At 38.0% G+C, this 17,877-nt stretch overlaps 1 protein-coding gene across 1 annotated transcript; it reads left to right on the top strand.

Annotated features, from left to right (window-relative positions):
- The first annotated feature begins 14,288 nt into the window (after positions 1–14,288).
- LOC145002331 (uncharacterized) lies at positions 14,289–17,876 on the top strand. The gene is made up of 4 exons (XM_078961626.1): positions 14,289–14,465; positions 14,916–14,931; positions 14,977–15,355; positions 16,883–17,876. The coding sequence occupies exons 1-4, from the start codon at positions 14,289–14,291 to the stop codon at positions 17,874–17,876; spliced, it is 1,566 nt and encodes a 521-aa protein (XP_078817752.1).
- The last annotated feature ends 1 nt before the right edge of the window (position 17,877 follows it).

Genomic DNA, 17,877 nt, shown 5'->3' with positions numbered 1-17,877 from the left:
CACACACAAATTCCGATACATGTTGGTAGCCCTCGGATGAATAGAAAAACAAGATCTATGAGCCTCCTCTAAAGCGATCTGTCTGATCCACCAGACATCGGAACCCAGACCCGACCACAACGGGTCAACAATCCCCTGCTATCCAGCACAAACCGGGTGTTTTCACCCTCAATCCTCTCCATTTTCCAATTCTCCCTACGCGTACCCTCTGCCTGAGCTTCCCTAAGTAATCCCATGAGTAGGTTATCCACTGATATCCTGAATGCCACTGAAATAGAAGATCTGGTTGTCTTGCAACTTAGAGCATCCGCAACCACATTCGCTTTACCAGGGTGGTAAAGGATCTCACAGTTATAGTCCTTGACTACATCCAACCACCTGTACTGCCTCGTTTTGAGGTTTGGTTGATCCATAATATATCTCAAGCTCTTGTGTTCCGTGAAAATGGTGCATCGGACCCCATGTGTGGGGTATCTCGTCTCGTGCGGCTTCAGTTGCCGCGAAGCGTAAGCTATCACTCTTCCTCTCTGCATGAGGACCGCTCCCAGGCCTGTGATGGATGCATCACAGTATACCACAAAGTCATTCATTCCTTCAAGAAGGGTCAAAACTGGAGCCTCGCATAAACATTGTCTGAGGGTCTCGAACACCCTCTGCTACTCAAGGCCCCACCGAAACTCCACCCCATTCCTCGTTAGACGAGTAAGAAGTACAGCAATCTTGGAGAAATCTTGAATGAACCTCCGATAGTACCCTGCCAAACCCAAAAAGCTCCTGATATCCAAGGGAGATTTCGGAACCTCCCACTGCATAATTGTCTCAATTTTGGCCGAATTGACCAAAATCCCATCCTAGTTAACGAGATTCCCCAGAAACCGGACCTCTCGTAACCAAAACACGCACTTTAAGAATTTGGCATAAAGTCGTTCTCGCCTAAACCCCCCCCCCCCCAATAACTCCTGCAGATGCTCATCGTGCTATTCTCGAGTCTTGGAATACAACAATATATCATCAATAAACACAATGACCGAGCAATCGATCATCGGTCTGCAAAACCGATTCATCAGGTACATAAATATCGATGGCGCATTGGTGAGTCCAAATGGCATCACCACAAACTCGTAATGCTCATACCGTGTCCTGAACGCAGTCTTATCCACATCCTCTTCCCTTACCCTGACCTAATGGTACCCGGACCTCAAATCAATTTTGGAGAACCACGATGGCCCCTGCAACTGATTAAATAGGTCGTCTATCATGGGGAGTGGGTAACGGTTCTTCACCGTCAACTTGTTCAACTCCCTGTAGTCTATGTATCCTGTGCGATCCATCCTTCTTCTTTACGAAGAGTATCGGTGCTCCCCATGGAGTATTGTTAGGTCGAATGAACTGCTTGCCCAACAGCTCCTGTAACTAGGATGACAACTCCTGCATCTCAGGTGGTGCCAATCGGTACGACGCCTTAGCAACAGGGGCCGCACCTGGCACTAGGTTGATCCTGAACTCTACCTTCCTCTTCGGAGGCACTCCAGGTAACTCCTCTGGAAACATGTCAGCAAACTCCTTGACCACTGGAACCTCTGCAACTGAAAGATCGCTGACCCATGTTTCCACCACATATGCTAACCTGGACACCCATGCTGAATATACTATCGAGCCCTGGCGGCTAAACAAAACCTTGATCCCACTCTGGTGCCCTCTCCATAAACAAACAGCTCCCCCACTTGGGGTTCAAACTACTACCCGCTGACCTTCGCGCTCAATCAGGGTACCGAATCGAATGAGCCAATCCATCGCCACAATCACGGATACATCTCGCATGGGAATCGGAACTAGATCTATCGGAAAGGACACTCCGAAAATCTTCAACTCACATCCTCGATAGACTGAGGAAGCAGAAACTTCATGTTCATTGGCGATAGAGACATGCAACGGACACTCTAGCTCACCTACCGGCACACTGAACTCCCTACTAAAATTCTAAGATACAAATGACCGACTCGCCCCGAGTCAAATAAAACCAAAGCAGGAAAAGAGTTTACTAAAAATGTACCTAAGCACATGTAAGACAGATAAGCATAACACAAATATATAATAAATGAGATAATAGAAACATACCAGCAACCACATCTGGTGTTGCCCTTGTTTCCTCTGTCGTGAGCTGAAAGGCACGCCCATGAGTCTTTAGGGACTCTTCCCTACCTGTCCTCCCGTCCGTAATCCTCAATGTAGCTGGAGCGGGAGCCTGTGCCGGCTTAGCGGAAAGCAACAGACAGTTGGCCTTCAAGTGGCCAACCTGATCACAGTGATAACATAACCTCATACTTGGAACCATGGTGGGCTGGCGAAAATCCTTCGCATAATTCCCATCATTTCCACACTTGTGGCATCCACTACCTGCTCGACAAACTCTAGAATGGCCCTTTCCATACTTCCCACAAAGGTGCATCTGCTGGCTCCCAACCCTAGAATCAGCGGTTTTAGGTTGCTTCGATGCCGGCCGAGACTGTGTAAGGGCCTGCCGCTGCTCCCTCGTCTGTAGCTCAATCTCTATTTCACACCGCTTAGCAGCCTCCTGCAACTCCAGAAGAGTATCGCATCGTTGTGTGGCAACAAACTGACGAATGTCAGTCTTGATCATGCTCAGATAACGCGCTATCTTAGCCTGCTCCAAGGAAAACTCCGGGTAGAACATCGCCCTCTCTGTGAACATCTGAGTGATCTATGTCACTGACTCTCCATCCTGTCTCAAACTAAAAAACTCATGAGCTAATCGTTCCCGCTCAACCTGGGGAATGAATCGAGCGTGGAACATATCGTTGAACTGCTCCTAAGTAACAGCAACTCTCTGATCATCAGTATATGACCCAGTCGCCAACCTCCACCAGTCCTTGGCCCCGGACCTTAGCAGGTTCATAGCACACCTGACCTTCTGGTCAGTAGGACATGAGCAAGTAAGGAAACATCCCTCAACATCTAAGATCCATCTCATAGCCTTTATGGGATCCTGCATCCCATCAAAAGTAGGGGGCTTCGTATTATCGAAATCCCGGTACTAAAAACCCCTACTAGCTCATCCCCCTACCGCGGATACAACTGATGCAGCTGTTACGACAGCTGTCTCTGCAAGGGTTGCGTAGCGCTCATGGAAGTACTCAACCATAGCGGTCTTAATAGACACAAACATCTCCGACAGCTGTGCCCGAAACATAGAAGCAACCTTATCTTGAAGGATCTCTTGGATCCTAGCATCCAACTCCTATGTACCCATCTGCACCACAGGCTCAGGTGTCGCTGGCCCCTCCTAGCCTTTGCTTCCTGATCCTGATCCTGAACCGGATCCCATCACAAAGCACCTCGTCATCACCATTCTGAAACAAACCAAACGATATTAGATAATTATCATAATAACTAGGAACCAATTCCCAACTATACCCTAGGGATTGTGACTTCCTTGCTACGCGTATGGGTCATGTGCTTTCAGTAGTACGGTCCCATACTACCTTCCACTCCTACCCGAATTTATCTCAAGTATCACCACAATACCCTAACCATATACATATATAAATATAGCGAGCACTCAATCCTCACACCTAGAGGAATGTTAAATATCTCAAAACTGGCCTCCCGGCCTCACACAACCCTCCCATCCATGAAACTTCCACCAACTATGCAACACTATTGTATACTAGTCATGCATAACACTGGACCCTATAGGCTTTCGAATATCCAATCCTGCCCTAAGCTCCCAATTAGACAAGAACAGAACGTAAGGCCAAATCAAACATTCTCAGGCTATAAGATCTAAATTATGTATAAATGTGATGCATACACAAGCATCTACAGTAATGATGTCAATTTCATATAAACAAAACCCTATGCTAGCAGGCATCATGTAATTAGGCAAGTCTATCATGCAATTCCTGAAGATCCCAAGCCTAGTACTAGCATGATGTTCTAGCATATCACACAATCAAATAACTGTATGGTATTTTGGGATCTACTTACTAGCTCCAGCTAATCGTACACCCTGCATCATCCTTTACTTATTTTGAAAAAATATTTAAAAAATCATTTTGAAAACCTTTTCCCCTAGTTTGAGACTGGGTTCACACAAGTGTTCCTCCAATTCGCTCAAACCAAGGCTGTAATACCAACTTGTAACAACCATAAAATTCGAGCCAATTTTAAACCCTTCAAAACATTTAAAATCAATTGTTAATACGAACTTGTTTTCAAAAATTTTCTAACATCAGAGTTTTCCCAGAAACATAAACAAATCATGAGGAGTTGTACAATCACGCATTCGCCTTGCCGTGATCCCCTGATGTACCTGAAACAATAAACTGAAATTGTAAGCCTGAGGCTTAGTGAGTCCCCCAAAATACTGATACACTGTACATAACACATATGCAAATAACAACATGAACTGGGTCCACAACTTTGCAGACTGGATTACCCCTGGACCCACAGTGTGAGTCTGGATTATCTTCCGGGCCCACAGCTCACATCTGGATTGCCACAGAGCCCATAATGCGAGTCTAGCATGCCCCACCTGGCCCTCAGCTCATATCTGTAATGCTCCCGGGTTTGTTGGTTACCGTACAAAGCAGTATCCTCAACCCACCCCACATAATATGTCGAAATATAAAACAACGAATGCGCATACAGATAAACACATAATAACATAGGTAGTCCTAAAGATCTACCTAACTGTATAATACTGACTCATACTCGACATACCGCCAACTACTGGGATATCATATCCGATGGGCCGGCCTTGGTGTCTTAGACCCCTTAGTATAGTGAGGAAACTCACCTCGTAAGTAGTGCTGAAATACTGTAAATCTCTGGCTGCTGACTCACCGGAAATACCGAATTGTTACATAATGAAATTACTTAGTTAATACCCAACATTATTTCCTTAACTAATTTTCCTCATTACTCATTAAGTCCATTCCTTTTTTTGGGCCGAAGGCCCACACCAAATCCCTAACTTACTGGTCAAGTCATAATCCACTATTTGGCCCATTTACCAAATTGGGCCCAACCTCCTTATTGGGCCTAAACCCATGATCCACTACCACTAATGGCCCATGACATCTTATTTGTTAAGCCCAAAACCCGAAGTCCAAAATTTTCATGGCCCAATAGAGGTCATACGCGGGGAGTACTCCTCTGGTACGCGGGGCGTACTCGACCGGAGGTTGACCACCATCGGGGTGGTTGACCCAATATGTTGAGCGTATTGAAACTAAGTTGGGCGTACTCCATCTCTTGACAAAACCTTATTAAGTGCTTAATTGCTTAAGCACTTAAGTTCAAATCTCAGATCCAGAGACCTAACATGCCCAGGGTCCATAAAGTCACGACCTTTTTGACTTTGGACATCCATAAGGTCCTAAATGTTTGGTCTTAATCCATTAAGACCTTATTCCTCTTGCATGGGACACTTATAGCTAATGGGACCTGATTTTTATCACTAAAAGTCCCCTCAAGAGCCTGGAAGGACAGCTCTTTATGTTCATAACACAAAATACACCACTTTATGGCTTTTGGGACAAAAGATGCCTCTAATAAAGTAAAAATTATTTGTTCTAAGCATATGTGCATAAAGTTTAGAACTTTATACTTTTAGGAGCTTCTTGAGCACAAACTAACTTCATATCTATGAACTTGATCTTCTTCTCTAACACTTTAATGCAATGATCTTCTCTTGAAACACTCCAAAACACACACCAATCAAGATTACACCCACAAAGAAGAGTTAGGGTTTGGGGAAGGACGAATGTAGGCTGTGGAGGCTGAGGATAATCAAGGGAAATGATCCATAAGGGTGTTTATATAGCCCCGAACCCCTAAATATTAGAGTTTGCTCTAGTCATTAGTACGCCCGACGTACATGCGTGTACGCCCAGCGTACTAGGACATGCCTAGTACGCTCAGCGTACCCTTATGTACACTCACCGTACTCTCTCTTGACTTAAAGTGGCAACTTTAGTCCTTATACTTCTCAGGCCCAACTCAAACATCTCAGGGGCTACAATTGGAAACTTGCAAAAGAGGAGGGATTTGAAATTTACCTACAAAGTTCGGGATGTTACATTAGTCTTCTATTGTCATTCTCGACACACATATCCTTGTATGTACTTCTCTATACTCACATATAAGGTTTAAATGGAAAATTGATTTTGATGCAGATGGCCTCGCGTACCATGGAGATCCAACCCATCTGAATGGACCCAGACCATTATGGGTTTAGATGAGTCTTAATTTTCATAATTAACTTGTTTTTAAGTTTAAAAGAACTTGTTTTTATCTCGTTTGGTTGTTAGCTACTTTTTAGGATTTCCATTGGGTTTTTATTTGTCCGATCAATGTTTTATGAGGAGTGTTTTCTTATTGATTAAACGTACATTTCCTGGGAATTCTCTGTAGTTTTCGTTGCCAATTAAATTGCCACAAAAACTGGATCAGTTGGTATCAGAGCTCAGAGCTCATAAATCGCAATGGTTGCCAATCAATAAGGACATCGACAACAACCATGTACAGATGACGATAGCGGCAACAAGGACAACGTACGAGATCCACATGATATTGCGGCACGGTTGCAACAACAAGTCCGAGACATGGAATTGAAACAAAAAGAATGAGAAGAAGAAACTGAATCAAACATCGGTTTTTTTGTGATGGTGATGGTCGAAACCCTTTTGGGAGACAAGACCAACCACATAGGTGGTATGAAACAGACCTGATGTGCAATATGGGAATGGAAATTGATATTCCTGGATTCGAGGGGAAGAATCAACTTGATGACTTTATTGACTTGATCAACACAGTGGAGCATTTCTTTGACCTGAAAGACATTCCCGATAATTATAATGTAAAAAGGGGATATTAGCCTTAGGTTACGTAATTATGCATCATTGTGGTGAGAAATTTTGAAAAAAAAAAAACAAACACAAGAAGGGAAATTGAAAGTGGAAACCTGGGGAAATATGAAGAAATTATTATGTGCCAAATTTCTTCCAATAAACTACCGCTAAGAGGCCTTTTTAGAATATCTCAACTTGTCCAAACGGAACACTACTGTTGAGGAGTTCATTGCTAAATTTGATTGGTTGAGAATGCGTTGTGGAGCCTATGAATAAGAAGAACAAGTAATTGCCCGATTCTTAGGTGTTTTACGGTCCGAAGTCTCTGATGTTGTATAGCTTCAACATTAATGGACCTTCACAGACGTGTGTAGCTTAGCACTAAAGGTGGAGAGACAAAGAAACAACAACAACAAAAAAAAAAAAAAAAAAAAAAAAAAAAAAAAAAAGCGACCCTACTCAACACTTCCAAAACCGAATCAACACGTTTTCCCAACAATTCCTCACCCAGAAGTGGAAGCACAACAAGTCTATTCAAAACCGAGACCTCACGAGGACCCCCACCTGCTCCAACAACCACTCCAACTTGATTAAGGTTTTGTTTGTTTTTTCGAAGCAAAAATTCATGAAGTCTGCGGACCACCTCTGTAATCCTCTGTAGCAGAAGAGGTGGAACAAACAAATGCAACTTATAATAAGAAGCATGTTTGTTTTTTTAACATCTACAGACTGCTACAGTAAGCTGAAATTTAAATAAACTAATTTTATAAACTGAAAATAGTTCTCAAGACCGAAATTTTAATAATTCTAGTCTTAAACATTGAAAGAATACTAAAAAGAACATGTAAAAAAACAAAAATATAAACTTAAAAAAAAACCTTACAAAAATATAAAAGAAGTTAACAATTTTATTCTAGAAAAAAAAACTAATTTTAAACAACATAAAAATAATAATAATAATAATAATAATTAAGAAAGTATTGCAAATGATGTCCACAAAGTTCGTTAAAAATTACACACGTTAAAAAAGATGCAACTAAAACTGAAAATTTTAACAGAAACGGTAAAAAAAAAATCAAGTTAAAAAAATTTATGGAAACTATAAAAAGAAATTGTATCAAATCCATAAATAATATAAAAAAATAAAAAATAATAAAAAAAATAAAAAAAATCAAAGTTGTAACAAAAAAAACTTAAAAATAATAATAAGTTATACCAAAATTTAATAAATAAATAAATAAACACACACACACTTGGAAAAAAAATGAAAGCTAAAGAGGTTTGAAGAGTCAAGTCAAGTGTTGTGTCACGCAGCACACGCGCAGAGGTTTTGTAGTCTGAAACCTACCAAAAAACAAACTGTTGTGAGAGCAAAAGTGTTGTGAGTGTGCTACGCCGCGCATCAGAAAGTGGTTTAAAGAGGTTTTTTTTTAAATGTCAGGGAATGGGTGTAACATCATGTTTTGAGTTGTTTTATAATTCAGGATCGTGACCTGAAGATTAAGTATTATAAGGCTTCGAGCTTTGGAAAAGAGAGGTTTAAACCCATTTAGATGTGCGTAATATAGATTGTGTGATCCAAGAGTTTGGACCACACAAAATATTACTCTTATAAGAGAAATAGATAATTTAAAGGATAATTTCATACTCACGGTCACATACTCCATTTATGGCAACCAAAACCAAAGAAAAACCCAAATACTCCTTATTCAATTGAAATGATACTTATCAAAATGAACATATAAAGAAAAATTAGGATTTCTAGTTATGCTATTAAGAAACATTAATCAGAAAAATAACTTATGTAATGATACTAAACTACATATGATATTTTTATGCAAGCGTGTTATTGAAACAATTATCATATCTAAAAGTAATATTGGAAATCATACATTTATTCCAAGAAGATCTTTACTTCTTCTGAAAAGAAAAACCATTCAAATTCCAAATGAGACATTTTACAATAGTTATATGTTTTACAATGACAATTATTAAGAGTCAAAAGACAATCATTATCGAATGATGGTTTATTTCTCGAACAACCTGTTTTTATATAATGTCAATTGTATATCACCTTATCTAGAGTTTAAAGTAGAAAAATGATTAAAATTGTTAATTTTAGATATGAAGGCTTACAAATTCATCTTCTAATGTTTATAAAGAAATGTTTAGAAATTAACAAAAAATAATAGCCTTTTATTATTTATAACATATTTTATTTGTTAATAGTAAAACATAGTTTATTCATCATTTTAATTTTTAATTTATTTTGTGTTCATGTATCTTATATTATTTTATTTTATAATTTGCCTAATTAACAATGATATTTCTATTATTGATTGTCTTTTGTTTTTGTTTTCAATCTATTCATTTTTATACTTCATTGTACAACATAATTATTTTATCATTATCTAAATATCAAGAATGTCATTTGTATCTTTAAACTATTTTACATGTTGATTTGAATTAACTGTTATAAAGTTATGGACAAAATAACTAACTTTGTAAATAAATAATCGTTGCAAATATATGATTAATTTTCTTTCAAACTTAAAAAAAAAAAAAAAAAAAAAAAAAAAAAAAAAAAAAAAAATCTAACGCTTGTACATGGTGATCGATGCTAAACTTATAAAAAACAATACAACTAAAACGACAAAACATCATTTCATATATAACTCTTAGTTATATCTTTAAAAATATTACCACTGATGATCATATAATAATCATGAAAACAACCACATTGTATCTATGATTTATGAATTGATTTATGAATAATGCTAATACACGTTTGAGACTTTAAACTTTAAAGTATGAAAATGAAAATTAGTTCCTTTCTATTGGTTCGATCAGCAAAAAATTAGTTCTAAGATAATATTTACTTTTTTGTTTGATATTTTTAATTAATATGATAATAGATATTAAAACGACTAAACTTTAATTTTTGTAAGTTTTTGTTTAAGAAAATACGTCATAAGACTTGGCATAATAATAAAACAAAAATATGTTATCAATAATTAAAGAGTTATTATGAGAAAAGTCTTCCTAAAAATATATTTAGCTTATCTCATTGAAAAGAAATGAGAAGATGACATGTTTTGATGATTTATATAGGAATCAATTGCAAGTCATTTCTTCGTTCCTTAGGACATATCTAAGAGCATGTTCAAGATGATATATTGTTTAGAATTTAAAATTTTCGAATAACAATATAACTTTCATGTGTTAAGGATCGTGATTATATAATTTTTCAAAATTTGTAATTTGTCTCTATAGTCTATAATACATGTGATATGTTTTCAAAGAGATATAGAGATGCTAATGATCAAATTTCGAGTATGAATGTTGTAACCTTTTTTTTTTCTAAAACATTCATTTTCCTTTTATATAAGAAAGAATGCGGTTAAATGGTGGTTATACACCAAAGTGGCGCCAAAAAGGTTGGTTGAGTGTAGTTATTAGACAAAATAGCATCCTACATCATCATGATATACTGATGCAGCAAGAAACACAATGAAGAGAACACCAACATGTTCTTGAACAAATTATGGAATCCACGAGCCGTAGGAACAGGAACATATCACTTTATTGAATTTCCAAGATGAAAAATTTTCGAAACAATATGCTAATGAGCTTTATATAACAGCTCAAAATTCAAAATCAAGATAACTCCTAAGTTTTTAAATAAATAAACAGCTAATATCTAAAATTCAAATTCCTAAAATTACTGATGTGATCTTTATCCTGCAGCTTCTTATCTTCCGGCTATTTTCTGGCACGTCTTTCTCTATCTATTTTCTCTTCAAACTCAAGGACTTCATGTTCTACATCATATCCTCAATATGTTTTTGGCAGGAAAGATATATCCGGACCGTTTCCTTTTATACAAAACCACTATGGGATATGCCCCTTGGAACCTTATACCCAGGGGTGCTACCCCGAAATCCTTGTATTCCTGAGTATGGATGAGTTTTTCAACCGAAAAACCGAACCGAAACTGGTTTGAACCAAGTAGTGGTATTCAATCCGGTTTTTAGTTCTTAGTTTAAGGCTTATTCGGTTTTTGGTATTTTTGGTTCTGGTCTGGTTCGATTCAATTATGATTCCGAACACCTTCTTGGATGACACATTTCTTAATGAAACCAAACCCGAACCGATCGAAGCCAAATAGTGGTATTTGATCCCGTTTTCGGTTCTTAGTTTGAGGCTTATTCGGTTTTCAGTTTATTCAGTTCCATTCTGGTTCAGTCCAGTTCCAGACCAAATAACATCCTTATTTCTGAGTCCACATTTATCACTCTAAATGTGCATCCCGCACCTCCAGTCTCGGATAGTAAATAGAACAACCTATGTCAATAGTAATAATAACAATAGTAACATATGTTGATAACACTAAAATCACCAACATTCATCCCCAACTTTTGTATAATCCTTTATTAACTAAAAGCAAACACAAAACCAAACTTAGGCATAAATGAAAATGTAACACCCGATTCCTGGTATGCCTACTATTCAAGTATTTTGTGTTTTTCTCTGGGACTCGACGAGTTGGTGGCCCAACTTGTCGAGTAGACTCATGACCCGTGGACAGTTTAAGTAACTTACTCGACGAGTCGAGGGACTGACTCGGCGAGTAGGTGCTGGTTGAGTGAAACCCTAAATATGAGGGTTTGCACCCTATTTAAACACTTTAACTCAGCCTTCATCGCCCTTATCACTCCCAGAAAGTTGTGTATCGAAACCCTAGCTGTTTTTGTGTGTTCAAAGGCCATTTTGGTACTTTTGGTGGTTTGTGAAGCTTGAGAAGAAGAAAGAATCTTGAGAGTTCGAGTTGGGGGCTTAGAGATTCAGAGATCTATTTCCATTTTCAGCACAATCAATGTAAAATGCCCCTGTCTTGGTCTTCTATGTGTTTTTTCATCTTTAGACTTGGATTTTGGGCACATTTAGGGCTTTCCAAGCCATTTTCGGATTTGTGGAGTGTTATATAGAGTCTTGACTTCAGACTTGAGTCATTGGAAGGGTCTCATGGCATAAAGGTGCCAACTTTATGGCCATGAGATCCCCATGTATCTTGTAGAACACCTTTTATGGCTTTTTGAGCCAAAACCCCCATGCATGTGCACCAAGTTTGGAGCTTTACGTATGAAATGGACATTAGGGGACCAGATCTATGGTTTTGAGGTGTTAAGACCCATCTAAATCGACTGCATAGTGTTGGTAAAGGATAGACTCAACGAGTTGTTCTTGGGACTCGGTGAGTCACGGTATAATGACCACTAAATCCTTTCTATGGATGGACCAGTTGTTAGGGAGGAAAGTCCCTTAGATGTTTAGACGTAAAGGTACCTGGAAATCATAGGACTCAACGAGTGCTTAGAACAGGCTCGGCGAGTCCAAGGCAATATCCCAATCTTTGAAGATGGACTCGACGAGTTGTTCATACAACTCGACAAGTCTTAGACCGGACACGTTCTTATGAGGGAGATGAACTTGCCGAGTTCAAGGAAGAACTTGGCAAGGCAGATGAAGATGGTCCCGATGGTTTGAATGAAGGAGAACTCGCCGAGTTCTTGCTAGAATCGACGAGTGGAGTCAGGGTTGGATCGGGTTAGTGGAGTATGGACTCGGCGAGTTGGTAGACCAACTCGGTGAGTCAGGTCAACGAGGTGTTGACTTTGACCAATGTTGACTTTGCCTGGTTTTGGCATTGACCCTGGTTAGGGTTGTATGTTCTCTTTGATGACTTGAGGGTTGTCGTGTAGGGATTGAGCAGTCGAGGAGAGCCGACCTTCACGCCAAGGACAGTTTAGACACTACATGACATCGAGGTGAGTTACCTTCCAGTAGAAGTGGGTCTAAGGCACCAAGGCCAGCCCACTAGTAATTATTAGTTGGGATGATTATCTTTGTGATACTTGTCTAGTCTGTTATTGTTGGATATGTAAGTATTCTGGACTATTAGATATGTGAGTATGCTAGTTGCTAGATGCCATGTTATATGAGAATTGAGATAGTATCGGTAGGAGGGGACTTGTCCCTGATTCGGTCGTTAAGACCAATGGGTAGGTCAGACACCCCCAGATATGTCTGACAGCATGATTATGATATGATATTATGTGTTAGTAGTAGGGGGTGTAATAGTCCCTGTGTTCGGTTGAGATAGACCGGAGGGTAGGTCAGCACCCCAGAATAGCTTCACATGGGTAGGCCAGCACCCCAGAATAGCTTGACATGGGTAGGAAGGAAGGAGTCAGCGGTGTAGGAGCACATCACACATACACACATGATTTCCGCTTAGAGTTTTTTGGGATTGTACTCTGATATTTCGTTACTTCAGATGATTTGATTTTGAGACATGATATTACGATTTTATGTATTGGTATGATCTTGGCAATGTTTTGATAAGCTAATTTATTAATCACCTAACAAAAAAAAAAACGAAATTTTTGGCCTTAAATTTTGGGATGTTACAAAAAATGTCTTGAAGATTAAACTTTCACTTTAGCATAACAACATTTCAAATAATTGAGAATCAAGGTATCCTAATTATTGAACCTTTCAACTCATTTGAGTAACTAAATATATTATACACATAAGTTTTACATAAATTCTAATGTTCCATATTTCACACTATTACAACCATGTGTCCTATCCATTCATGAGTGCATAAAAGTTAGCCCAAGCTTTCTGAAGTGGCAACACTTCACACTCATATAGGTGATCTTCTATATTATGCACCTATTTAAGGACTTTTTCAAAAGAACTATTAAGAACTTAATTTAACCTACCTTAACTCTACATGTTATAAGGACATACCTTGGGATGTAGAAACGTAATTGTATATTTTACTAAAACTTAGTCATAGATGTATATGAAGATCGTGTTGAAATGGTTCAACATAGGAAATTCTGTACGGAAAGATTATGGCAAGAGCTTGAACAAATATCAGATCTTTATATAAGATATGAAGATCGTGTATGCTAGGACTGTTTATCCTGTGGTGGGATAGCCTGAGGATGGGAAAATCCTAGCCTTATCATTCCTTTAAATAGTGAGCAAACCCGTAAAATTAGGGTTTTTGCCATAAGGTTGCTGCCACATCGTGGCCTCATGCTTCCACGTCGTGACGGTTAAAATGAAACATGTGTTTAATCTTGACCTGCCACGTCGTCAGGGACACATCTTTCTTAGGGCCAGGAGGGGTCTTCCCCCCCCCCCCCCTGAATTTTGGGTTAGAAGTAGTCCAACTATGTATAATTTTTCAAGACATAGGCCCTGTAGTATGGAAAATGGGCTTTGGCCCCTCCTGCCCAATTCGAAATGAAGTGAACTCATGAAGGACTTACGACGAATTGAAGTATCGAACCCCAAATCCCAATCCTCATCTTCCGTCAATCCGTTGAATACTTGAATATGTTCTTCATTAATTCATTGGTCGCTGTTCTAGTTGTCGGACACCTCAGTGCCTCACGCCCACTCCGCCTCCGGCGGCCTCCACAGACCACAGCAGACGCAGCAGTCGGCACGCCAACACAGCATGCGACAGCAGCTAGCAGAAAAATCAGGAAGAAAAATCTTCAGTCTCCATTTGTAAATTTTTTTTCTTCCTTTGTGTTCTTCATTCTGTAAGTTATGTTCTTCCTTTGTGACTTTGTGTTATTGTGTAATTTGGAAGAAAAATCAAAAAGTCAAGAAATTAGAATCTCAAACAATGTTATGTTTTCCTTCGTGTAATCTTGTTCACTGTTTAGTCTCCATTTGTAAATTTTCTTAATTGCTTGTTTTGGTCTTGTGGGAATTTCACAGTTTAGTGTTCACATAGTCAAATGATTTCACACACTTTGTTCCTTCAATTGCTTCTTGTTTGTCCAAGAGTCCAAATGACCTAAGATTGTTGATTTGTTCCTCTAATTGCTTGTTGTTTGTCTTAAAAGAGCTGAGATTGTTAATTAATTTGAATTGTTCCTCCATTTTATTGTTGTTGGAATTTGGAATCAAGAAATTAGAATCTTAAACAATGTTATATGTTTTGTTTTGCAGAAATTAAAGTTAATTGGTAGATTTTGAATGAATTGTTCATACATTTTGCATTTTTTTATAGATACAATGGGCAAGATGAAAACCATTCATTCTTTTTTCAAAAGAATGGGTGATGATGAAGAAACACTTAACGAAAATCATGAGAGTAAACGTCAAAAAGCTTCAACAAGTGGGCCACAACCACAACAACATAGAAATCAACAAGAGAATGACATTTCTGAAGCCAAACAATCAAATCCTAATGAGGTGGATCTTAAGCAGCTAGAAAGAGATCCTGCTATACGGAAACAAATGTGGGATTATCTGGTTAATTTAAGAGAAGAAGTAAGACGCGCTTATATGACTTTAGGACCTTTCCAAATACGTCTTAGAGAGTATCATGCTAAAGGATCAAAGAAACATCCTCGTAGATTCCAATACTCTTGGTTCAACATTGTTAGGTGCATTTCATGTACCCATTTTGTAGCTTTATTTCATAAAAGTACATTGCATATAGGCTTAAACTCAAACATTTTGCATGTTTTTCGGGATTTTTCATGAGGCAATTTCATTCAAATAATTTTGTGATATTTCAAGGACTTTTGGAGGTAGGATATTGTTGGAGGAGGTAAATAAAAGTTGGGGACAAAATTTCAGGACTTGCGGAGCACCGAGGAGCAAGATATCAAAGAAATGAAGATTTTGGCTTTACGAAGATTTACACGGTCGTGTAAATGCAAGCCTTGCGTTTACGCGGGCTATGTAAACGTAGATTTATGTGCAGTATATTTTTGCGTTTACGCGGTCCATGTAAATGACAGTGTTAATTTACGCGGGCCGTGTAAACGTAAATGTGGGTTTTAAAGTAGTTTTTCACCATTCTTAAAAGGGGAACCGACTTTTTACTTAGGGAATTCGACTTTTGGAGTGGAGAAGGCGAATTTCTTGAGGATTTAGAAGTTGATTAACACTTGGGAACATTTGATTTCATTTTGTAAGAACTTTAATTTTATTTTCTAGATTTGTGATCTTGTTCTAGTCATGAGTGGCTAGAACCCTAGATTATCCAACTTTATGTCTTGACTACTAGTTGTGATTTCAATCATATGACTTGATGTTTTCTTTTAATTTTCTATCTAGTGAATTTGCTTTTTTTTCAATCGAATGTTTGATTCTAATTGTGATTCTTATTGGCCATTTGAATTAGGGTTAGATCATTCAAGTTATCTAATTGCAAAATCTGTAATTGTTTTGTAAATTGGATTAGGTAACAAGCACTAAACTGATTTCTATTGAATGAATTTAGTGTAAATCTTATTCACACATTCTTATGCTCCCGGGCTTATGAGGAGTATTGAGTGTTGTTGGGAACATTCACATAAAGTTTAATTCAATCTTTCAACCTAATTCTAAGAGCTTGTTTAGATTAGATTGGTAAGGTTAGGATTAATCAAAGAGCTTATTTTGGTTAATCAATGTGGTGAATGGGAGGTGCATTTCCATGTACCAATTTAGATAGAATTAAACAAATATCATTTCATCCTTGGAATCACATTGCTAATTTGTCTTGCATGGAGTTGGAGTCCTTACAAATCTTGAATCTACTTCATTAAATCAGTCATTTACTTATTGCTTTATTCTATAGTTTAAATCATTGTTTATAAATTCCCCCCATTATGTGACCATTTTTGTACCTTACGCAAAAATGTATAAACACTTGTCCCGTGTCTCTGTGGATCGACCATGCTTGCCTTGTACTACCTTTTAGTGCAATATAGTGGGATTCTTTTGGAGTATATCGTACCCCATTATTTGTTGGGTCTGACACACTTAACAAACATTTTCCCTAATTGGTTAGAATATTCTCCAACAACACACTCAGCTTATTGTTTTATTTGTTATATATTTAACGATAAACCAAGTGTGTGTCATGGTTATGATGCATTTACTGTTAAAGGATTTGATAATTGGAAAAAAGTTAATGACAGGAAAATTTGTGCATTCTTGAAACACATTGGTTGTTCACAACATAGAAATGCAGTTGCATTCGCTGAAAACTTGATGAACCAAGAAGCACACATTGAAAATATTATAGGGAAGCAAAATGAGGCGCAAATATTGAAGAATCGTTTACAATTAAAAGCTTCCATTGACACAGTTCGTTGGTTAACATTCCAAGCTTGTGCTTTACGCGGAAATGATGAAAGTCCTAATTCCAAAAATCGTGGTAATTTTCTCCAACTACTAAAACTTCTAGCATCTTATAATGATGAAGTTGCAAATGTTATATTAGAGAAAGCTCTTTATAATTCAAAGTATACTTCTGGAGAAATTCAAAAAGAGATTCTTAGTATTATTGCAAATAAAGTTCGAAAACATATTCGTAGTGAAGTGGGGGATTCATACTTTTGTGTCATGGTTGATGAGTCACGAGATGAGTCTAAAAAAGAGCAAATGGCCATAGTTTTGAGATTTGTTGACGTAGAAGGGATCATTCGGGAAAGATTTTTGGATTTGGTTCATGTCAAGGATACGTTATCGTTAACCTTGAAAACAAATATGTGGAGACTACTTTTACACTATCAGTTTGATGTTAGTAAAATTTGTGGTCAAGGGTATGATGGTGCTAGTAATATGAGAGGGGAATGGAATGGATTACAAACACTTGTTCTTAAGGATTGTCCTTATGCGTATTATGATCACTGCTTTGCTCATAGATTACAACTAGCAGTGGTGGCTGCTTCAAGAGAAATTATTCCTGTACACCAATTTTTTTCAAACTTAATTTTTATAATTAATGTTGTTTGTGCTTCTAGTATGTGTCATGATGAGTTACAAAAGGCAAAGGCAACTGAGACTGAGCATTTATTGGAACTTGGTGAAATTGAATCAGGCAAAGGATTGAATCAAGTTGGGACATTAACAAGAGTTGGTGATACACATTGGGGTTCTCATCTTCGTTTTGTTTGTAGTTTTGCTTAAC

Source organism: Lactuca saligna, chromosome 6 (assembly GCF_052625555.1).
Source record: "Lactuca saligna cultivar CGN05327 chromosome 6, ASM5262555v1, whole genome shotgun sequence".
Lineage (NCBI taxonomy): Eukaryota > Viridiplantae > Streptophyta > Magnoliopsida > Asterales > Asteraceae > Lactuca > Lactuca saligna.
This window is presented reverse-complemented; position numbering and strand designations above follow the sequence as displayed.

What these genes read in the sequence shown, in the direction of transcription:
- LOC145002331 (XM_078961626.1), top strand. Translation starts at nt 14,289, where the DNA reads ATGTTCTTCATTAATTCATTGGTCGCTGTTCTAGTTGTCGGACACCTC. An exon ending in TCTTGGTTCAACATTGTTAG is followed by an intron (nt 15,356 to 16,882) that starts GTGCATTTCATG and finishes AGTTAATGACAG; the next exon opens with GAAAATTTGTGCATTCTTGA.